At 46.6% G+C, this 24,597-nt stretch overlaps 1 protein-coding gene across 5 annotated transcripts in view; it reads right to left on the reverse strand.

Moving 5' to 3' along the window:
• Positions 1-24,597, reverse strand: part of LOC134909856 (amine sulfotransferase-like) — a 455,842-nt gene that overhangs the window by 51,172 nt on the left and 380,073 nt on the right. For all 5 annotated transcript variants that reach the window (XM_063917179.1, XM_063917178.1, XM_063917180.1 and 2 more), the window contains 2 exons: positions 20,044-20,222; positions 11,182-11,390 (listed from right to left, as the gene is read on the reverse strand). In XM_063917179.1, coding sequence (XP_063773249.1) covers positions 11,182-11,390; positions 20,044-20,203 — 369 coding nt within the window. In that variant the 5' untranslated portion in view covers positions 20,204-20,222. The remainder of the gene's footprint in view (positions 1-11,181; positions 11,391-20,043; positions 20,223-24,597) is intronic.

Genomic DNA, 24,597 nt, shown 5'->3' on the forward strand with positions numbered 1-24,597 from the left:
CTGGCTCATCTAACTTTAATGGGGTGGTTCTTGAGACATCCTTCCTGAGAGCTAAGGGGTTCTCAAGGTTGCTCATTCATACCATGCTCAATGCCTGGAAACCTTCTTTTTGACGGGATTTCTCACAGAGTTTGGAGAACACAGACTGATGTTCAGCAAGATATTTTAACACCAAATCATTCCGACTCTCCTTAGTTCTATGCTTCCTGTAGGCAGGTCTGGATTTGGGCCTCCGTATGTCTTTAGTAAAGTTGTAGGCTTCAGACCTTTCTGTGATCTTACAGAGACAGATTGTGCTCTTGCCTGATGTAAAGACTTTCCTATATTGTGTCCTTCATGTGCAGCCTCCGTTTATACCTCCAGTGGCTCCATGGCACTTGTCTTGGGGGAAGGGGGGTGCTCTTCAATAATCTCCTTTTGAACCCTTGGACACCGTGGGTATTAGTTGGCTTTCTCGGAATACTGTCTTCCTTCTTGCCATAACATCGGCCTGGTTGGTGTCGGACTTGAGTGCATTGTCTTATTGCTCTCCATTTCTGATTTTTCATTTGGACCGGTCTGTCCTTCGGACACGATTGGGCTACCTTCCTAAGGTGATATCTAGGCTTCATCCTGGAGATCATGGCCATTTCTTTCCAATTACCAGATTCACTGGAGAAGGCCTCTTCACTGGAGAAGGCCTCTTGAGATATCGTCAGTGCCTCCAAATTTATATGGACAGGACAAGAGATCTCTGTAAAACTGACTCTCTCTTTGTAGTGTATGACTTTAACCAATGGGGCTGGCTAAATACTAAAGGAGACTTTGGCCAGATGACTCTGTGTGACTAACTGCCATGCTTACACTGCAGTGTACCTTTCTGCCTCGGTCATGGTTACAACTCCTTCTACCCATTTACTGGGAACTTCTTGAGTAGCTCGATGTGGCTGCTCTGTGAAGCGGCTTTGTAAAGTGCTCACGTAGTCCTCTACCAATAAGTTTCTCAAGGTCTATTCCTCTGACACCTTCGCCTCCACAGATGTAACTTGCGGGCAAAGGGTTTTCAGCGAAGCTCAGAAGCGTCCTCTCAGTTAGGGGAATAGCTTTCATACATCCCAGCTTAAAGCCTGTGTACCCTGCAGAGGTAGACGAAAAGAAGATTTTTGTGTTTAAATTGTTAAATCCTTTTCTTCAATTCCATAGGGGACACAAGGCACCCACCCCGACAGGTTTGGCTGCATCTACTGTATGTTTGGACTTGTTTGTGTGCCGGTCTTTCTTCTCCTTCTTTTTACTCCTTGCTTTGGATTTGCTAATTTAACTGGCTGCCTGTGGCTAGGGGTGGGGTATAGGGGAGAGGGAGCATGGGCTGCTGGGAAAGAAAAGTTAATCATTTGGTGCCCAGATGCCTACTCAACTGCCTATAACAGTGTAAAGACTGTATCCCTTATGGAATCATAGAAATAGATTTAACATTATAAGCAGTGCTCGAAATTGGCTGGTATACAACGGTATGGCATACCACCACTTCTTCGAGCACTGTCCGTTGAAATCCCCCACCACTGCCGCATAGAGCTCACCTCTCGCTCCTGAATGCGGGGCTATTATTTCAAATCTGCCGCGGACCGGCAGCCAATCAGGAGCGACTACTCCTGATTGGCTGTCAGTCCACGGCAGATTTGAAATAGTAGTGCCCCGGTCATAGGAGCTGCAGTGCTGCCAACCACAGCCTCCTCTCCTCCTTGCACCGCCGCCGACCTCAGCCATCCGCACCATGCCGAATGGACCAGAGCCTCCTCTCCTGCTTGCACTGCCGCTGCCGCCCTCAGCCGTCCACACCATGTCAACCGGACCACAGCCTCCTCTCCTCCTTGCACCGCCGCCACCCTCTGCCTCCTCTTCTGCTACACCGCCCTCAGCCATCCGCACCATGCTGACCGGACCACAGCTTCATCATCCATCGCAGACCACAGCATCCTCACCCACTGCTAAATAGGTAATCTTACCCTGCTACCTTTCTGTCTCCCTAGTCCAGTAGGTATGCCCTTGCTGTCCCTCTCTCTGTCACTCTCCCTGTCCCTATGTCCCTGCCGTCACTTTCCCTGTCCTTCTGTCACTCTTCCTGTCCCTATGTCCCTTCTGTCACTTTCCCTGTCCCTCTGTCACTCTCCATGTCCCTGTTGTCAATTTCCCTGTCCTTCTGTCACTCCCTGTGCCTATGTCCCTGCTGTCACTTTCCCTGTCCCTGCTGTCACTCTCCCTGAATTTTGTCTCATTCCATGTGCTATAATGTGAATTTCGGCTCATACCATGTGCTATAATGTGAATTTTGGCTCATTCTGTGTGCTATAATGTGAATATTTTGACTCATACCGTGTGCTATAATGTGAATTTTGGCTCATACTGTGTGCTATAATGTGAATTTCGGCTTATACCATGTGCTATCATGTGAATTTCGGCTCATATCGTGTGCTATAATGTGAAAAGGGCACCAGTACTAGATGTGTATAAGGGGTATATGGTGTGGTAAACTACACTGAAAGAGGGATGCGATTGGATCCCTCCAACATTGCAGAAAGAAGCAAATAGGCTTCTACAGGGTAACGTCCACTTTTGCTAGTGTTACCCTCTGCAACAAAGCTCCAGGATAGAGGGCTTAGTGTATGTGGAACTGCGGTACACAAACAAAAAATGGGGGTTTTACAGCATTTTTCCTTTAGTGCATCCCGCCCAGAGAGAGAATATATAGCATTGGTTTCTGTCACAGATACTGTATGTTACAGATTTTCCCCTATAACTGTATTGGGCTTGTTCTTACTAAGAAAACCTCATTTCGACTTTTTACTGTGTCATTATCTTCATCCTTCACAGGTATACTGTATGTTGTGAAAAAAAATCCCTCGGATTCTGAGGTAAAAGTGAATTCTGTTTATAATGAACAATTTTCTGAGGTAGGCACATTTTTTTTTAAATATGTTAACACTAACATACATAAATAAATCATCACAGGGGTGCCAGCTCAGGCACAGATACAAAGTGCCAAAGGTTTGCATACATCTCTGATATATTTATATCTGTGCATGCTCAGGTTCTGTAGTGCACATAGTGATCTGGATCTTTCTCTGCGATGATGGTTACAATGCTCCCTAAGCTGCAGCATGATTGACATGCTGTGGCCATTTTGCGACGGTCAGCATTTCAGAAAACTGGTGCATACCAAGTCTGTAGCAGACTGAAGCAGCCTATCCCCACGTTCACACTGTGAGTGGAGTTGCTCTAGGCCAGTTAATGTTAACACACCGCCGTGTTGTCTGGAGCTGGGGTTGGCAGATGGATGGCAATGAGCTGGGTGGCGCTTGCCATGCTGTCTGGAGCTGGTGTAACAGAACGATGACGGTGAATGTGGCAGCACATACCTGCGGTGCAGACACACTAGCAGGTGTACTCAGCAACTTAATGCCTGTACGGTCCCCAGCTGGATCTGTGCCAGGATATCTTCTATTACCCTGTACTCTGGTTCCAGAATGATGATGTATAGCCTGGCAGCACCTGCTGCAGTGACGCAGGAAATCACGGGTGCGCTGAGTTATTATGGGCTTTCCTTCTCCCCAGCCATGCAGATGTCCGGATTTCCCCAAATGCAAAGGAAAACTTTTCAGTGTTGGACAAAAGGCTACAAAAGGCTCACTCAGCGTAAAAAATAACTTTCAATAAAGATTTCCCAAGATGCTCGGCCGGTGAAATTGTTTGTAGGCAAAAGGCTATTCCAGTGGATCGGGATATACCCAGGTCTCACAGTGCAAATCTTACAGTTTAGAGCAAGGTGCCAGAAAACAAATGCACAAGTGGCTGTTACCTTCAGATCCCTCTCCCAGTAAATGATGCCATATGTAGCTAACAGGCTACAATGTCAAACACCATCTTAAGATGGCATTAGTGAATAACAGTGCAATTCTAGGGCATGGTAAATCTTACAATGTAGCAGACCCCATAGAAACCTAAGGAGGCTGCTATTGCGATTGGGGATGAGACCTAGCAAAACAACAAAAAACATTTTCCTTGGGGTTTTAAAACATGTACAGTAGCTCAGAAACCTGAGATAAACTGTTCAGTCATAAAGGGGACACCAAAAGAGCAATTAAATTGCTGCACCAATCAGGTGTCAGTGCTGCTGGCACCCACATTTCTACTGGTTACCCCCTGAGGTGACAAGCAGATATGTGTGAAAAGTCTGTGGTTTGGGCGCTTATATGGTAGCTTGGGTGCTCTAACAAGGACGTTATATTGGTTTAACTGCTATATACAGATGGAGCCTCCCTCATCCTTGCAGTTTCTCCACCTAAACGGAGTATTAGTCACACCTTAGTTATAGCTTGTTGAGTTGTTGCACGGACAGGCGCATTGAGGCACAACAAAATACACAGCATGCAATACACATCTTCCACACTGGGTGGCTTATGCTCCACTGATCCAGTACTGTAGAGCAAATATGTACATTATCATTACATGCTGCATGCAACAACTCTGCATTTGCTGTGGAGTTGTCTGATTGAATGTGCTCTCATTAGATTGCTGCACAAACCATGGGCGTTCCTGAGCGGTGAAGTGAATGCAAAAAAAGGCATGAGTGGTTATGGGAGTGTCACCGCTCATGTCAATGAATGCAGCTGGTTTTCCAAATACAAAGTCACATCCACTAGCAAAGTTTGAGGATCCGTCAGCTGAGACTTGCCCGAGGAGGTAGTTGGCTGTGGGTGAACAAGATGAGGGGGTTGGATATAGTTCCTTCGCATGGGACACGGAGCAATGAAGAACATAGGCGGGGTTGAGAGTCAGTGAATAGTATTTATTATGTACAGGGCTGAGGTAGAGAACTGTGGCAGGAGCACGATGATTAAAGAACGTAGTTGCGGATAAAGAACTGCAGGTTGTGGCTTGAAAGACGAGGCTGTGAATAATGAACTGCGGAACTGTGGATAGTGGTTAAAAGACGTTGCTGGAGGCAAAGAACTGTGGACTGTAATTTGAAAGACGAGACTGTAGATAATGAACTGTGGAACTGTGGATGGTAGTTGAAGACGTGGCTGGAGACGTGGACTGTGGTTTGGAGGATGAGGCTGAAGATAACAATCTGCAGATTGTGATCGGTGGTACAAAGACGTGGCTAGTAACATAGATCTGTGGAGTGTGGCTTGAAAGACTAGGTAGAAAACCCGGGGCTGACTGTGCCCAAAGAGACTTACTGGACCAGGTTTTCCAGGAGCGCTTCCACAAGCAGTAGCAGGTTAGGAACGGCAGGACTGCAGCAGCGACAGAGAACCGACCAAGCAGGATCAGGAGTAACCAGAATACGACAAGGATCCTGGGAGCACAGGCTAAAGCACCTACAACAGGGTTGTAACTTGAAGCACTGGCGTCCCTGTCCTAAACCAGCCCCCTTTTATAGGGAGAGCTTCCCCTGGATTGGCTGGAAGAAACAGGAAACAGGAACTATGCTTAAAACTTGGTCTCCAACATGGCAGCGCCCAGTAATGCAGACCTTTCTGCAAAGCCACATTGCTCACTGCCTCTGGTCACCTAGCAATGGCTCAGCAAGAGCGACCCGCTGTAGCGGCGTCCCGCCGCCACTGCTGCCCACGGACCCGGCGCAGAAGCCCACCTCCGCCGCTGCCCGCACACCGCCAGAGAAGCTAGCCCTCTGCCCCAGTGTACCGGTAAGTCTCCAGACGCTGACAGTACCCCCCCTTTTGTGGGTGGACTCCGGACACCTATATGGTTTAGTTGGGAACTTGGCATGAAATGTCCGAAGAAGTCTTGGAGCATGGACATCTTCTGCTTCTACCCAAGATCTCTCCTCTTATCCATATCCCTTCCAATCAACAAGGTACTGGAGGCGACCATAACGTCTGCGAGAATCGAGGATCTTGTGAATCTCAAATTCATCTCTTTGTGCTGATTGGATCTTGGGTGATCTAGGCATAGCAGCTCTGAATCGATTAAGTACCAAAGGTTTTAAGAGAGAAATATGAAATGCATTAGGGATTCTTAACTGCGGAGGTAATTTCACTTTATAAGCCACAGGATTAAAAAAAAATTTGATTGGGTAGGGCCCAATAAATCAGGGAGCAAACTTTTTCGTAGGAACCTTTAATCTTAGGTTACATTTGGAAACCCAAACCCGATCTCCTACCTTAAGACTTGGTACAGCTTTTCGCTTCAGATCTGCATAGGTCTTATACCTCTTGGATGTCTTGAGCAAGGCCTTGTGAATTTGTTTCCAGGTCTCAGTAAATTGTCGAAGTGTTGACTCTGTGGCAGGAACCTTGAGTGTAGGCAGAGGTGGGAAGTCAGGAACTCTTGGATGGTAACCATAATTAATGAAGAATGGAGAAGATTTTGTGGCAGAATGATAGAGACTGTTATGGGCAAATTCTGTGAACGGGAGGAAGTCCAGCCAGTCATCCTGTGAGGAGGACATGAATAAACGCAGAAAAGTCTCCAGATCTTGGTTCACTCTCTCTGTTTGACCATCCATTTGGGGATGATATCCTGATGAGAAGTTCAATTTCACACCAAGAGCAGAACATAGGGATCTCCAAAACTTGGCCACAAACTGAGGACCTCTATCAGACACGATTTCCTGTGATAGGCCATGAAGTCGAAAGATCTCTGCTATAAATAATTTTGCCAACTGGGATGCTGACGGAAGATTAGCCAGAGGAACGAAGTGTGCCATTTTAAAGAATCGGTCAACTATGACCCATACAGTGTTCTGTCCACCAAACGTAGGTAAATCAGTAATAACGTCCATAGAAATATGCATCCATGTTCTTAGTGGTACCGGTAACGGATGGAGTAACCCGGCTGGAGGACCTTTGGGACTCTTATGCTCGTCACATTTTGGACAGGCAGCCACAAATTCCTGAATGTCAGTCCTGAGATCATGCCACCAGTAGGAGCGCTGAATGAATTTGAGTGTTTTATGACCAACCGCATGGCCCATGAAGGAAGAGGAGTGAGCCCATGTAAGAGGTTTTTTGCAAAGATTTGGTGCAACGAAGATCTTTCCTGGAGGGTGAAGTGGAGAGGTATTAGTTGCTGAAAAAGAGGTGAATTCCAGGATGAATTGCTCTTTTGAACGGTCAGAGGGTTCTTCAGAACTTAGGGAGCGAGATAATGCATCTGCCTTTTTGTTGAGGGAACCTGGTCGGTAACTAGGTTTAAAGTTAAAACGGGTAAAGAAGAGTGCCCATCTTGCTTGGCGTGGGTTCAGACATTGGGCTGACTGTAGATACAGGAGGTTCTTGTGATCCGTGGTTACCTAGATTGGATGCTGAGCTTCCTCCCACAAATACCTCCACTCCTCAAAGGCTAACTTATTTGCTAGTAATTCTTGTTCCCCAATAGCGTAATTCTGTTCAGCGGGGGAAAATCTTCATGAGAAGAATGCACAAGGATGGACCTTCTTGTCCTCAAAGAGCTGGGATAATACTGCTCCTACTCCTACAGTAGAGGCGTCAACCTCCACCAAGAACGGACGGCTGAGATCAGGTTGTCGTAGAACTGGAGCGGTCATAAAGGCCTCCTTTAAAGACAAAAAGGCTTCTAAAGCCTCCGGAGACCACTTAGCAGGATCGGCTCCTTTCCTAGTTAATGCAGTTATGGGAGCTATGACAGAAGAATAATTTTGAATGTATCTTCGGTAGAAGTTAGCGAACCCCATGAAACGTTGAACTCCCTTAAGGGTAGCTGGAAGTGACCAATCCTGAATCGCCTGGACTTTAGCGGGGTCCATCTGTAACCTCTGCCCAGAAAGAATGTAACCGAAGAATGGAATCGTGGGTGCTTCGAAGGTGCACTTCTCTAATTTACAGAATAATTTATTCCTTCGTAAACGAGTTAGAACTTCTTTGACTTGTTAACGATGGGTCTTCAGATCCCTAGAAATAATGAGGATGTCATCCAGATACACTACAAAGCAGTCATAGAGGAGGTCTCTGAAGATTTCGTTAACAAACTCTTGAAAGACGGCTTGGGCGCTACATAGGCCAAAAGGCATTACCAGGTATTCGTAATGGCCGTCGCGGGTATTAAATGCCGTCTTCCATTCGTCACCTGGGCGAATACGTATAAGATTGTAGGCCCCCCGTAAGTCCAGCTTAGTAAATACAGTAGCTCCTTTAACACGGTCGAACAGTTCTGGAATCAGGGGTAATTGATATCTGTTCTTAATTGTTATGTCATTGAGACCTTTATAGTCAATACAGGGCAGCAAACTTCCATCCTTCTTTTTGACGAAGAAAAACCCCGCCCCGGCCGGGGATGTGGAAGACCTGATGAATCCTTTATTTAAGTTCTCCCGAATATACTCCAACATGGCCTGTGTCTCGGGAAGTGAGAGAGGGTAGATTAGACCTCGAGGAGGAGTCTTACCAGGTACTAGCTCAATGGGACAATCCCAAGTACGATGCAGAGGCAAGGTGTCTGCCCCATGCTTACTGAAAACATATTGAAAGGCTTGGTATTCCACAGGAAGGCTGGAAGGACTGGAAGAACAGAGAGGTCTTACTGAAGGTAAACAGTTCTGGAAGCAGTCTTGTCCCCAAGAGAGAACATCCATAGTCTGCCAGTTTATGTGGGGATTGTGTCTGATTAACCATGTAAACCCTAGGATCAGTTCATGAGAGGCTTTAGGAATTACAAGGAAAGATATTTTTTCTGAATGAAGAACTCAGACTATCATTTTGAGAGGAATAGTACGAAAGGATATAATACTCTCAGGGATATAACTTCCATCCACCGCAGTAACAGAAATGGTACGATCCAAAGGAGCCGTTTGTATTCCAGATCGTTTGACCAGAGCTGATGTAATGAAGCTTTCGGCGGCTCCAGAATCGAGTAGTGCAGGGATGAGAAGAGAGGAAGAAGGGAGCTCCAGGTGGATTAACAAGACAGACTCTTTCTTGGTATGCAATTCTGAGAATTCTCCTAGCTTGACCTCTCCAACACAAGCTAGGAGCGGGCGTTTCCCGGACTTAGATTGCAAGTTTTGACAAAGTGATCAGATGCACCACAATACAAGCAGAGGTTCCCTTGTCGCCGTCTCTGACGTTCTTCGTTGGAGAGGCGGGAGCGATTGATCTGCATGGGTTCTTCCGCAGTTGGTGATGATGGTGTTGGTGGAAGAACAACTCTAGGCTTAGGACGATCTGACCGTGACCTCTCCATACAGCGTTCTCTGTACCTCAGGTCTAATTTACTGCATAAAGAAATTAATTTATCCAACTTATCAGGTACGTCCTGAGTTGCGAGGTCATCTTTGATCTTTTCGGAGAGACCGCTCCAGAAAGCTGCAATGAGAGCCTCCTCATTCCAGTTCAGTTCTGAGGAGAGAGTACGAAACTGGATCACGTACTGACTGACCGTACGCGTGCCTTTATGCAGGCACAGGATCTCCAATGAGGTGGCAGAAGTCCTGCCCAGTTCGTCGAAGATTCTTCAAAAGGTGGCTAAGAATTCTGAATAATTAGACAGGATGGGGTCCATCCTTTCCCACAAGGGTCAAGCCCATTTCAACTCTTGCCTGGTAAGTAAGAAATTATATAAGCTACTTTGGTTCGTGCTGATGGGAAGTTGTCCGACTGTAGTTCGAACTGGATTTCGCATTGGTTAAGAAACCCGCGGCATTGTTTTGGATTCCCATCGAACTTACTGGGAGGTGGCAAATGAGCTTCCCCTGGATTGGCTGGAAAAAACAGGAAACAGGAACTATGCTCAAAACTTGGTTTCCAACATGGCGGCGCCCAGTAATGCAGACCTTTCTGCAAAGCCACATTGCTCACTGCCTCTGGTCTCCTAGCAATGGCTCAGCAAGAGCGACCTGCTGTAGCGGCGTCCCGCCGCCACTAGTGGACCCCCTCACTGCAGCCACTGCCGCCCACAGACCCGGCGCAGCATCCCACCTCCATCGCTCCCCGTACACCGCCAGAGAAGCCAACCCCGCGGCCCCAGCGTACCGGTAAGACTCCGGACGCTGACACACAGTGGCTATGTATAGAGAAATTTCAGAAGGAGATACTGAGTCTGCCATAGGCACACAGTAGTACACAAGAAGACTGAAACTAGCATTTGCATATTATCGTCTTTGCGACTCCGCTATTGTCGCAGCTGTACATGCATTTGCATCCACTTCCCGTGACAGCAGCTCTCATTAATAATAGAACATGTGCACCAGCCGTAGCCATGGAGCAAGAGATCCAAACTAATTTGATGGATATCTGCATATGTTATCTCAGAATAGGATGCAATGCTGCGCCCTCAACAAGTCTACTGCAAATGTATTGTACATGCTTAGTCTGTTTTCTGCCCCATTGTCACCTGGTAGCTCCAATCCAACTACAAATGAGAAGCAAGTGAGATGCATCACTCATAAGTACTGTAAGATGTGTAGCAGCAGAACCGTAACTAGACATTTGGTGCCCTGTGCCAAAAGGAGCACTGGTGCCCCTTACAGGAATAGGGACAGTGCATGCCTTTTACACTCACACAAAAAATGGGTAAGGTCTAATGTGAAGGGGCATGGTTACACAATAGTACTCCCAATTCCAATTATGCAACACAGTAGTGCAACCTTATTCACATTCCACCTCACAGTAATGCCCCTTATACACATTAGGCCACACAGTGCCACAAAGTGGAAACCCTAGATCACCACTGACATGGTTTGCGAGTGATCCAGCTCTGCTAGTACTGCTTGGGTCTGTGGCTCAAAACCATCCCCATGGCTAGCAGTGGAGGATGTGGGTGTTCGGAGTTGGTGGTGGTGAGGATGTGGCTCTGTATTGCTGATGTTACTACTGCAATGTGTGAGCTGATCGCTCCAGCGAGAATAAGATGAATAAGAGGGTGGAGCTGAGGCACCAGAAGGAGCCAAGCACACAACTAATGAAAATGGGCACCCAGCAAAAAGGACATTACGGCAGCGCCTGGTTCTGCACCTCCAGAAGACCTGTGCTGTGTGTAAGGCACCATCGGCACCACCCTAGTTACTGCCCTTTAGCTGAATGTGATGCATGCACAGTTTGTTAATCATTACTTGGTTTGTCTGTATTCGGATTTGCCTGCATTTTAGAATCAGGTCCACAATCTGCAAACTAACACATTTTACCAGCATATTCAAGAAATGGATGGTTGTGTAAATACTTTTGATCTTCGCTTCCTCAGATCCTTCGGCATCAGATAAGTAGGCATGTGTGTTGTAAAGAGACGAGGAGAGGGACGGCTGTCATAATCAATGTTGTACAAATTGTATTCTAGCCATGGAGCTTTGGCCATGTTGTCAACATCTTCTGCTACATTCCACTGACTTTCTTTGAATATCAGACAGAGAATATTTTGTGTCCAAATTGTTCCTGTGCAAAGAAAATAATGTTTAATTAGCTTCTGTTTGCATTATTTAGTATAATCTGTGCATACAATATAAAGATCCTTGTGCCTGTAAACACAATGTAACAAGATGTAAAGAGACACTATCGCTTTATTTTTTATTAATATATACAGTATGTACATTTTTATGTTGTTTTGCAGTATGCTCCCCACAGCCAGCAAAGTATTTTAGGGCAGCGTTTCAATATAATAGAGGTAATAGACTGCACATATGTTGTGACAAATCACATTGAGATACTGGCTCCAATTTGCCAAATGCAATAGCTATCTGTGGGCTGGGAAACCAAGCTGCCACTGATGTGAGCTGGGTTATAACCAGGGGTGGGTTGGGATGGAAAACCAGGCTGAAAAATTTATGGAAGCAGCACACATGGGGGTACGGTCTGACGAGGGGGTGGGGTCTGTTGAAGGGGGTGCGATCCCTCCTCAAAGGGCCTGATTGTACGCAATTGCACCCTTCCTTGTGTCTTTTGCTGAGTTGTGTCTGAGACGAAGGGCGGATTGGGAACTAAAAGTGGCCCTGTACATTTTTGTAGAATTGGCCCATTATGGTCAGCACGAGAGGTATAACATATCGTGTAGCCAAGGCAGCATCACTGGATGGCAGAGTTGCTGTACTGCAAAGCTGGAATGACAATGAATGGGGACACTGCAGTGTAGTGAGTGTGGTGGGCTGCCTGTCATGTGGAGGGTGGGGCCACATGACAACACACAAAACAGGCCCCACAGACATGTCAGCCTACCAAGAATCTTCCTGGTGAGTCATATGGCCTATCCGCCCACGGTTATAACCCCACATGGTTGGCCTTACAGTGTGTTTTTTATGGGATTGTTAGGATCTCCTGCTCTGTGCTGCCACGTCGCCATGGCAACCGGGAGGCAAGTGTTAGCGAAGTAACCTGAGCGCAGTTGATACTCCGGTCCGGGTTTTTACTGTGTAGTGGAAACAGGCTCTGTGCACGGCAGGGAATCCGGCGCTGGTTTTGTACTCACAGTCTGTGAGGTCTGAGTGGGGCGTGGACAGCACCTGCTATATAAACCATCCTCTCAGGCTAGGCAAATGCTGCTGAATCTTTGTTTGTTAGTCAGTTCCAGAGAGTTAGCTAGTACTGTGTGACTTTGTATTTACTTGTTGCTTACTGCGAATAGGCCTTGGGATTCGGTACTTTATTCTGCCAATCCGGACCTAGCAGTAAGACTGGAGTCAGTTGTTTGACCTGCTGGGGTTCTTTTGCTATTCTGTGAACCCAGCAGGTTTGCGGCTGTTCTCTCAGACCTGCTTGCTTAATCCTCCCTCACTGTGCAGGGCGTCCAAGTGTCAGTTTAGTGGCAGTAAGCTGAACCTGTGCCCTGCAAGTGGGGTTAGGATTGTGGATACTCTCCTTGTGTCTATATTTCTATCTCTGACCAAGGAGTTTATTCCCACACCCGTTGGTAACCCTTTGGGGTTTTTTCTGTTGCTCTTAGCAACATCATTTCAGGTGCTCCACATGTTAAATCACTACACCTCGCTTCATTGTCCGCTCTATTCCATCTGAGCATTCCTGACACTAGGGAGACACCCAATTCCTGAGCCTTTGGGCTTCTCCGTTCACTTTGTGTTTATTAGTTATTCCATCACCTCCTGTGTATGTTATGTTATACTGTCTGTGAGTTCGTTTGCTTCGCTTCCCTCTCTGTTTATACACCCGTATACTCCTGTTAGCACTGGTGTGTGTAACATATTCAGCAGCCCTACTCCTGTTGAAATTTTGTGGGAATATGGAGCATACCCCTCAAAATACTTTGCAACAGGTGGTCGATCAGGTGCAGGTCCTGACTCGACAATTTAATGAGATGTCCATTAAAATGAACACCCCGCAGGCCGATAGCGGAGCTCCCGCAGCAGCAGCGGCAAGTTCAGGGGTTAAGGAGCCGAAAGTAAATCTCCCGAATCGTTTTTCTGGAGATCGCTCGCAGTTCTTTTGTTTCAAGGAGAGCTGTAAGCTATATTTCAGGCTTAGGCCCCAGTCTTCTGGGTCGGAGATTCAGCGGGTGGGCATGGTGATTTCCTTGCTACAAGGAAACCCACAGGTCTGGGCATATGCGTTACAGCCTGACTGTCCGTCGCTTAAAAGTGTTGATGCTTTTTTTTACGGCACTGGGTATTTTGTATGATGACCCTGACAAGATGGCTTCAGCCGAGGCTCAGATTACGGTTCTTAAGCAAGGGCGACGGCCAGCTGAGGTTTATAGTACGGAGTTTCGGAGGTTGGCTCATGATACCCAGTGGAATGACCCAGCCCTGAGAAACCAGTACCGAAGGGGCCTTTCTGACCAGATAAAGGACCAACTGGTACAATATCCCTCGCCTGATAGCTTAGATCAGCTCATGCAGTTATCCATCCGGGTGGATAGATGGCTGAGAGAGCGTAGGCTTGAAAGGGAGACCGCAGTTTCCTTTTTTCCCAAGGGAACCTCAGACTCTGAGGAATATTTCGAGGAGCCTATGCAGATTGGGGCTACCCGCCTCTCCTCGCGTGAGAAGACGCGGAGGAGACAGCAGGGTTTGTGTTTGTACTGTGGGAATAAAGGTCATGTTGTAGTATCATGCCCAGAAAAACCGGAAAACTTCAGGGCCTGAGGGTGATGGGAAATATCCTGTCAGGCCAGAAGTCAGAATTTCCCAAAAAGACTTTTCTCATTCCGGTGACTTTGGAGATTCTCGGTCAAACTGTCAAGACTGAGGCCTTTGTTGACAGTGGGGCCGATGGGGTTTTCATGGACCGTCAATTCGCCCTGGAACACTCTGTTCCCTCAGTACCTTTGGCATCAGAGATTGAGATCTGTGGGTTAAACGGGGAACCATTGTCCCAGGGTAAAATGACCTCCTGCACCAGCCAAATTCCTTTGTTTATTGGAGCCACACACTCTGAAAAATTGTCTTTTTATGTGACTGTCTGTTCTTTTGCCCCATTGGTTTTGGGGTTACCCTGGTTAAGGGCCCATAACCCTCAATTTGACTGGGTCTCTGGGGAGATTCTTAGTTGGGGTAGTGATTGTTTCAGGAGTTGCTTGAGCCTTCCAGTCAGGCTCTCGCAGCTAAATTTGCCAGGATTGCCAGGATGTTATGCAGATTTTGCGGATGTGTTCTCCAAAAAAATTGCGGAGGTACTACCTCCCCATCGCCCCTATGACTGTGCCATTGATTTGTTGCCGGATGCTAAGCTTCCCAAGAGCAGGTTGTACTCCCTGTCACATCCTGAGACTCAGGCTATGGCAGAGTACATTCAGGAGAACTTGGCTAAGGGATTTATCAGACCCTCACAGTCCCCAGTTGGGTCGGGGTTCTTCTTCGTGGGTAAAAAGGACGGTTCGTTGCGACCCTGCATCGACTTCAGGGAATTGAACCGTATCACGATTAAAAACTCGTACCCACTGCCTCTCATTTCGGTTTTGTTTGACCAGCTTCGTACTGCCACCATTTTTTCTAAGATTGACCTACGCGGTGCTTACAATCTAATCCGAATAAGAGAGGGGGATGAATGGAAGACTGCCTTTAATACCCACTCAGGGCATTATGAATATTTGGTGATGCCTTTTGGGCTCTCTAATGCCCCGGCAGTCTTCCAGGAATTCATGAACGATGTGCTCAGGGAATATTTGGATAGATTCTTAGTTGTTTATCTAGATGACATCCTAATCTTCTCTCATTCCCTGGAGGAACATCGGAAGCATGTACGCTTAGTCCTCCAGAAACTCAGAGACCACCAGCTTGGGGCGAAGCTGGAGAAGTGCGAGTTTGAAGTCCAGCAAATCACATTTCTAGGGTATATTATCTCCTCAGAAGGTTTCCAAATGGAGGGTTCTAAGGTACAGGCAGTCCTGGATTGGGTACAGCCCACTAGTTTGAAGGCGCTTCAGCGTTTTCTGGGCTTTGCAAATTTTTATAGACGGTTTATCGCTGGATTTTCGTCTATAGTGGCCTCCTTGGTGGCACTCACTAAGAAAGGGGCGGATGTTGCTCACTGGTCTTGTGAGGCCAAAGCGGCCTTTGCCCGTCTCAAAAGGGCATTTGTCTCGGCCAAGGTGCTGCGACACCCAGATCCAGAGCGTCCTTTTGTGGTAGAAGTGGATGCCTCTGAGATAGGTATTGGGGCAGTGCTCTCTCAGATGGGGGTGTCTGATAATCGCCTTCATCCCTGTGCTTACTTTTCCCGTAAATTTTCGTCTGCCGAGATGAATTATGATGTGGGTAACCGGGAATTGTTGGCTATAAAGGATGCACTCGGGGAGTGGAGACACTGGCTTGAGGGGGCTAAGTTTGTGGTCTCAATTCTCACCGACCATAAGAATCTGGCATATTTAGAGTCAGCGAAGTGGCTCAATGCCAGGCAGGCACGATGGGCTTTGTTTTTTGCTCGCTTTAATTTTTTGATAACATATCGCCCTGGATCAAAAAACATCAAGGCTGATGCGCTCTCGCGGAGTTTTGCTCCAGTTCAAGAGACCACCGAGGAGCCATTGCCCATTGTGTCCCCATCATGTATTAAAGTGGGCATTACCCAGGGCCTCTTGTCATTAGTCCTTAGAGCACAGGAGCAGGCTCCTCCAGACCTTCCGGTAGGTCTCTTGTTTGTGCCTCCTAGGTTAAGACAGCGAGTGTTCCTGGAATGCCATGCCAAGAGGTCGGCAGGGCATCCGGGTATTGCCAGAACTCGGGAGTTGCTGTCTAGGGCGGTGTGGTGGCCCTCGGTGGCTAGGGATGTGGATCAGTGGGTTCGGGCCTCTGACGTTTGTGCCCGAAATAAAACTCCTAGAGGGGTTCCTGTCGGCCCATTACATCCACTCTCTATTCCGTCTAAGCCATGGACCCACATTTCCATGGATTTTGTGGTGGACTTGCCCAAATCCTCGGGGATGACAGCCATTTGGGTTGTCGTTGACAGGTTTTCGAAGATGGCGCATTTCGTTCCACTGGTTGGGTTGCCATCGGCCAGACGCCTGTCTGAGTTATTTATGCAGCATGTTGTGCGCCTCCACGGGTTGCCACTTGATGTGGTCTCTGACCGTGGATCCCAGTTTGAGGCCAATTTCTGGAGGGCATTTTGTTCTGATCTCCAGATTTCTGTGAGCTTGTCGTCAGGCTACCATCCACAGTCTAATGGGCAGACTGAGAGGGTGAACCAGTCCTTGGAGCAGTTCCTCAGGTGTTATGTCTCCAAGTGTCATACTGACTGGGTTGCTCATCTGTCCATGGCGGAGTTTGCCTATAACAACGTGGCTCACTCTGCTACAGGGATCTCTCCCTTCCTTTGTGTGTATGGGCATCATCCTAAAGCCAATTCTTTTGACCCCCTGGATTCCACGCCTTGTGGTTCCTCTGTTGTTTCGGTCCTTAGGGGTATTTGGAGGAAAGTGAAGAAAGCCCTTGTGTCTGTGTCATTAGTGACCAAAAGGGTTTTTGATTAGCGGAGAAGACCCTGCAGCTTCAAATTAGGAGACTTCGTCTGGTTGTCCACCAAGAATTTGAAGTTGAGACAGCCATCTCATAAGTTAGGCCCCCGGTTCATCGGCCCTTATAAGATCACCAGGGTTATCAATCCGGTGGCATTTCAGTTAGATCTGCCCCGTTCATTGGGTATCAATAAAACATTTCATTGTTCTCTTTTAAAACTGGCGGTTAGTAATCCTTCTACCAGTGGAAGACCTTCTCCTCTTCTGATACGGGGTCAGAGGGAGTTTGTGGTTGAAAGGGTTCTTGACTCCAAGATGGTTCGGGGTCGGCTGTCATTTTTGGTGCACTGGAAGGGGTATGGCCCGGAGGAGCGGTCGTGGGTGCGCAGTTGTGATCTTCATGCCCCCAGACTGATACGCTCTTTCTTCTCGCAGTTCCCCGATAAACCCGGTGGTAGGGGTTCTTTGGCCCCTCGTCAGAGGGGGGGTACTGTTAGGATCTCCTGCTCTGTGCTGCCACGTCGCCATGGCAACCGGGAGGCAAGTGTTAGCGAAGTAACCTGAGCGCAGCTGATACTCCGGTCCGGGTTTCTACTGTGTAGTGGTTACAGGCTCTGTGCACGGCAGGGAATCCGGCGCTGGTTTTGTACTCACAGTCTGTGAGGTCTGAGTGGGGCGTGGACAGCACCTGCTATATAAACCATCCTCTCAGGCTAGGCAAATGCTGCTGAATCTTTGTTTGTTAGTCAGTTCCAGAGAGTTAGCTAGTACTGTGTGACTTTGTATTTACTTGTTGCTTACTGCGAATAGGCCTTGGGATTCGGTACTTCATTCTGCCAATCCGGACCTAGTAGTAAGACTGGAGTCAGTTGTTTGACCTGCTGGGGTTCTTTTTCTATTCTGTGAATCCAGCAGGTTTGCGGCTGTACTCTCAGACCTGCTTACTTAATCCTCCCTCACTGTGCAGGGCGTCCAGGTGTCAGTTTAGTGGCAGTAAGCTGAACCTGTGCCCTGCAAGTGGGGGTTAGGATTGTGGATACTCTCCTTGTGTCTATATTTCTATCTCTGACCAAGGAGTTTATTCCCACACCCGTTGGTAACCCTTTGGGGTTTTTTCTGTTGCTCTTAGCAACATCATTTCAGGTGCTCCACATGTTAAATCACTACACCTCGCTTCATTGTCCGCTCTATTCCATCTGAGCATTCCTGACACTAGGGAGACACCCAATTCCTGAGCCTTTGGGCTTCTCCGATCACTTTGTGTTTATTAGTTATTCCATCACCTCCTGTGTATGTTATGTTATACTGTCTGTGAGTTCGTTTGCTTCGCTTCCCTCTCTGTTCATACACCGGTATACTCCTGTTAGCACTGGTGTGTGTAACAGGGATGTATAAAAATAAATATATTTCTTTAGAAAAAAAAATTGTTTTCCTCCTTAATTTTAAACTAAAATACTATTGCAGTCCCAGCATACCCTCCCACCAGTCTTCTGGCAAAGCATGCTTAGACTTAGTAGTTTCACAACAGCTGATAGCTACAGGTTGGCCAGGCCTGTATTATTGTCAAAATGGAACAACTGGGAGGAGTAGTAGTAGAAAAACCAGTGTCAGTGGTTACTACTAACTAATATTGATGGCTTCTCTCATGCTCACGCTCTGACTGCACCCAATTTATTTTAATGAGAATGACAGGTGCGATTTCATTTTAGTTGTGGTCCCTCAAAGTACAAGTTGTTTGTTGTTCCATATGATTTTTGTTTTGCAAATATGTTTTTTTAAATGAATTATGTTTTTAAAGGAGTGTGTGTCTTTATTTATCTTATTTTTCAGATGTACTGCTGGTGGCAGAGGGATTTGATTCCCAAACATGGTTATAGTTCAACTAACATGCAACCACTACAATTGGGCATTACAGGGCTTGCTGTGACTTGTAGTTTTGCAGTAAAAAATATATTAAAATGTGTGTGTCAAAAGTGAGACCTTGTTCTTGACCGAGAGCATGGCCATAGCCTGGAGGAGGTGGCTGTGTTGTTGGTGTGCCCTCGAAGACAGCAAGTAGAATCCATCTACAGTGGAAGAAGCATGGAAACCAAGAATTTCCAATATGGACAATTGTTTAAATGATTTGAGATTTGTGGTAACGATATTTAGCAAAGGTAATAATGCATTGGAACACGGGGAGTTTGGGAGATAAAGATAAGGATTATAGCAATACAAAATATGAGATCCGTCTGAGTGTGGAGGAGGGCATGGGGCATTGGTATTGGATAAGAGGAAATGGCTTAGCCAGGTGAGGGAACCTCACGGGAGGGATGCCTGTAGCAATTACAAAAATCTTATAGGGCAGAGGAACGGTATTTCTGTAAAAGACTTAAAAAGGGCGTGAAATAGGGCATAAAATTAAGATGGCCTCATGGAATGTAGAGGGATTGAATTCCACAGTAAAAAGGGAAAACATAGTGGAACATCTAAAAAGAAAACAATCCGAAGTGGCCTTTATTCAGGAAACGCACTGGTTAATGTTTATTTTCTTAGTGCAGCTCATAATTCACCATAATATACTGTACCGTAGTGGTTGCCAATTGCAGAAATCAATCTCTATTGCAAAGTATGTTAAAATCCAAGTAATTGTATACTCTGTGTGCACCTGCATAGCCGGAAAGACCTTCCAAAGTTTGCAGTCTCCATCCCCTAAAGTTTATCTGAATTTCTGGTTCAGCATTTGAATTGTTTCTGCCCTTAGAATAAGGCATAGCCAGAAAAGCCTGCATTCTGCAAATAACACCCCAATCTGCAAAAGCCCAGTCAGGTCATCAGAAGGCATACAGTTTTGCTCCCCTTGCAATACCTGCCATCTTCAAGTGCAAACTAATTATCATGCTAAAAAAATAGGTAAATGATGTATAAAAACCACAAGAAACAGCATTTAATATAAGATAATGAAATATACTGTATAGGGTACATCAGTAACACTTTTGATCTGTTTTATTATTCAAATAATGAAACATTTAGTTGACATATTTCAAAATAGACGATGCAATCAAAATACACAGGCTACTGAATTAATGTTTTTGACTTTTTGTTAACTTGACTGATTCCCATTTATTTTTTGTATCCATGGAAATTATAAAATAAGAAAATCTTAAAGCTGCATACATCATTTACTTAGAATTACTAACTTACCAGATCTTGGGAAGGTGACAATAAAAACATCACTGTCTCTAATTTCCATATGTTCTATAGAGTCCACAACTTCCGGTGTAGATAATTCTGCTTCAAAGTACATGCCTTTATGCTTGAACAAGATAGAGTTACACAACTCATCCACCAATGTTTGGTCCATGATTCCGTCTAACGTAAACCTGTAACAATTAAATAGGTTTATTAAAAAAAAACTTGGCTTCATGGGGGGAAATTGAATTGATCGCCTAAAGTCTCCCGTGACAAAAACTGGACTTTACAGCAATTTGTGCCCGATGGTGTGATCAATATTAATTAATTTATGGAAGCAGCCCTAATGGGATTGGGGTCTGTTGTGTGGGTGGGGTATGTGGAGGGGTGGGATTCTACCTCATAGGGTCTTATTCTGAGTTGGACGCAGTTGCGGCCTTCCGTATGTCTTTTGCTCTAGTTGTGTCTGTGACTATATGCTCATGATGCTACAATGCAGTTCCCTAGTGTACATCCTAGTATCCAAATATGTCAAGACTGTCAGTGTCTACAGATGCCGCAATCATGCTTTGTGCATCTTTAGACTCCACCATCGGTCGCACCTTTGAATCTTTCACGAGCCATATGCTAGAGCAATTCAACATCTCTATATGCAACCAATTTCAGCAACATGTTCACACTATGGGGGTGATTCAGGCCTAAATTTAGCAGATCTACACTCAGCTTCCCTGACATGCAGGGGGACGCCCAGCACAGGGCTAGTCCTCCTCGTATGTCAGTCCCTGCCCCATCGCACAAGTACAAAAGCATTGCACAGGGGCAATGCTTTTGTACTCTAGGAGTAGCTCCCAGCCAGTGCAGCTCCCAGCCAGTGGAGCTCCTGCGCGCTGGTTGAGTGCTACCCATCGCTTTGAGGGTCGCAGTGACTGCGTGTGATGTCACGTAGTCGCGGACCGCCCTCCCAATAGTCTGGGCATGCCTGTGTTGCCCAGACCGCGCCTCCTAAACGGCAGCTAAACGTTGCCGCCCCCTCCTGCCCAGCGATCGCCTCTACCTGTCAATCAGGCAGATGCAATCGCTAGCCTAAGACAGCCGCACTGTGGCGCCGGCGCATACGCAGTTCAGACCCAATCGCTGCTGTACAAAAATGCACAGCAGCGATCGGGTCTGAATGACCCCCTATGTTACATCTGTGTCTGATTAGCCAACTCCCTGTAACCACACAGGAATACCCAACACATTTACAATATGCATCTGCGTTCATCTCTGAATAATCCCATAGTACAGCTTATATTATAAAATCATAAATAAGGTACAATTGCCATTGTGGTCATGGTGTGAGCTGGGTGGATGGGTGGTTTCTAGGTAATTAGTACCTTGCTCCCACATTCCTGTATATGCCTATGCTGTACCTGTCTATTTAGGAAGATATTTATTGGTCCTGATGATTTTCACATGTGCAGTAAAAAAAACTCACTGGAAAAATGTCAGCTGCGCAAATTTCTCAGAGATCTGTGCATGCACAGTAGACTTTGACACAGCACCAAAGTCTACTCATTTGCCCCACTGGCTAGAGTGAATGGGGCTTGGATGTAGCCTGCATATGGGCAACCTCATCTCCTAATACCTGCCTGCAGGTGTGTCTGTACAAAGGACCTAATTCAAGGTTGATTGCAAAATAAAATTTTCCCCTAATGGGCAAAACCATGTGCACTGCAGGTGTGACACTGGATGGATATCCTATTAACTTGGATTTATGGGGCTATATGTGGTTATATAGGTACCATCACCCATATACTGGAGATAAAACTGGGTGAGACACTTAAATTTTCCCTAAAAGGGACCCTCACTTCTCACTAGCCAGCACAGTGCAGCTGAAAGGGTTAAGAGCTTCCCCTTGCCTAGGTTGCTAGACAATGCCAGCAACCAAAGGACAACAACATGTGGAGCACTAGGACCCAGGTGCATACCTGCAGAGCAGGAGGAATCGAAGCTGCTGATTGGGTGGTGCAGAGCGGGAAGAGTAGGAGGTGAGGTTACCTCCAGAAGTGATTGCTGAGGAGTCTCCTGGGGTAACAGGGAGAGAGACGCTATGAGGAGTGGTCCTCTGAGGTAAAAACGCGGAGAGTGATGCTACGCTGAGGTGATGCTGAGGAGACATGATGTGGAGAGCGGAGCCTCTGCTGAGGAGAGCCGCCGGATAAGCCAGAGCCACAGAAGCTGTGTTGCAGCAAGGGGAGACCAGCACCAGGGACAGTCCCACTGGTAGAGAGCTTAGGACCCGCCGAGCACTTCAGCCACTTACAGGTATTTACCCCAGCCAGCACCCTCCAACAAGTGACATTATACAATGCTGAGCAGGATTTAGAGGAGGGAGAGAAAGATTGAGTTGATCCCTGTAGTGCAGTGAGACATCTGAGTGCTTCTGCCAGTAAAAGTCGCAGTCTAAACCCGTTAACCGCAAGTTACCTCATGAGAGTGAGTTAGGCACACTAAAGACACCCTCAGTTAAAGAAGGACTTGCCTTTCCTCAGATAAGATCCCAACCACAGAGAGATAGACACTCAGCATAGAGATCCACTACAGTACAGCGCACAAAGTACAGGAGGCTTGCTGATAGAAGGAACTGTGCTCTGCTAACTTAACCTGATTCCTCATTTCTGCAATTACCTGAGTGCCTGCATGTTTGATTCCGCATTGCTTTATAACTTCACCTTTGCTTGGTATTTAACTGAAGACTGCTACAGTGCTTATTTGTAGGCGGTACTGTGTCATGAGCTGCATTTCCCTATAGACTGCCAAATTCTGTCAGCTGGCTTTTGTGAAACACATTTGCCTGCAATCTTTTACCTCATGCACTGGAATGGAACCATGCTGCCTGCCATGCCAGCTTTGCCTCAATCTTTCTGTTCTGCTTAGAAACTGCTCTTGCTCACATTTTCAGCTTATGCATGCTTTCCATTATTGACTGAGCACTGTTAGGAATCCACATGCCTACTTTCACTGAACTGCTGACCCTATGATGTATATTTGCTTTCTGAACTTCAGCATTTCAGTACTGGGCTATTTCTGTGATATATCAGCTGACTTCAGGTTCGCTATAAACTGAGTGTATGCTTAGGTAAAAGCAGATTATAGGTACCACTAGGGTTAGACAACCCAGTGTGAGCATAATGGAAGATTGCAAGCTACCAGTTTAGTAATGCTTATATACATGGTATACTGATTTGTTTGATTATAAGGTGACCTAGTCTTACTGCTCGCGACAGTACCGTACCTCTTTATATGTATTATTTTTATTTATATGAGAAATGTTATTTGCCTTCGATCAATTGATCTCCCAGTGGTGACCAGTCGTTCCTGAATAATAAATCTTTCTTTCACCGTCCTAACGCGTGGTGACCGCAGTATTGGGTCCTCTGGGGTTGGGGTTCCTCGTTCCTCTGCCTAGGGTTCTAGCAGTGAGGTCCGGTTAGAGAGGTGACTCCAGGCGAAGAATCCAGGTATGTCCACTTACACCTGCACAACACATCCTCAGATATAACATGTACAGAGATTTAGGTTTGGGTGGGTTATTTTGTGTCTGTGCAGAGTAAATACTGCCTGCTTTATTTTTACACTGCAAGTTAGATTTCAGTTTGAACACACCCACCCAAATCTAACTCTCTCTGCACATGTTATATCTGCCCCCCTGCAGAGCACATGGTTTTGCCCATGAGGGGAAAATTTTATTTTGCAATCAACCTTGAATTAGGCCCAAAGTCCTTTCCTTGTGTGCTTCCATGCATCTGAATGTACAAGGGGGGTAATTCCGACCTGGTCGCACGCAGGCTGTTTTTTGCACTGCTGCGACCAGGTAATTGCCGCCTACAGGGTAGGGGGTAATAGCTGTGCAGGGGTGCAAACGGCTGTGCAGAGAGCTGCACAAACAAAAGTTTGTGCAGTTTCTGCACGGCCCTAACTTACTCAGCCGCTGCAATGATCCGGGCTGTTGCTGATGTCAGAAATCCGCCTCCTAAACGGCTGGGCGCGCCTGCATTTTCCAGGACACTCCCTGGAAACTTTGAGTTGCCGCCCATGAACGCCTTCTTCCTGTCAATCTTCTTGCGATCGCCCCTGCGATTGCTTTTTTCGTAGAATCCGTCGCTGTCCGGCAACCCCTGTCGCCAGAAGCAATGCACCTGCACATTGCGGACTGCATGCATGCGCTGTTCAGACCCGATCGCATGGCTGCAAGAAAAGGCAGGGTGCGATCGGGTCTGAATGACCCCCAAGGAGTGAAATGCCCACTTTCAGCATCCGCACATGATGTCATACCAATTGCTTCCTTAGATACAGCAATGGTCGAACCATAAAAACTGCAATAGCTCTATGTCAGTCTTATTAATAAAGCAATCACATATGGACCATGCAGATCTCAATCACATGCAAATATTGATACTCTGTCCATGTGTGTTAGTGTATACTTTATGCATCTGACATAAACCCTAACTACAATGCTATTAATGCAGAGCTGACACTGGGCCTGATTCAGAGATGTATACAAAACAAATGCATTCGCATCTG

The sequence above is a fragment of the Pseudophryne corroboree genome, chromosome 4 (genome assembly GCF_028390025.1).
Source record: "Pseudophryne corroboree isolate aPseCor3 chromosome 4, aPseCor3.hap2, whole genome shotgun sequence".
Classification (NCBI taxonomy): Eukaryota; Metazoa; Chordata; class Amphibia; order Anura; family Myobatrachidae; genus Pseudophryne; species Pseudophryne corroboree.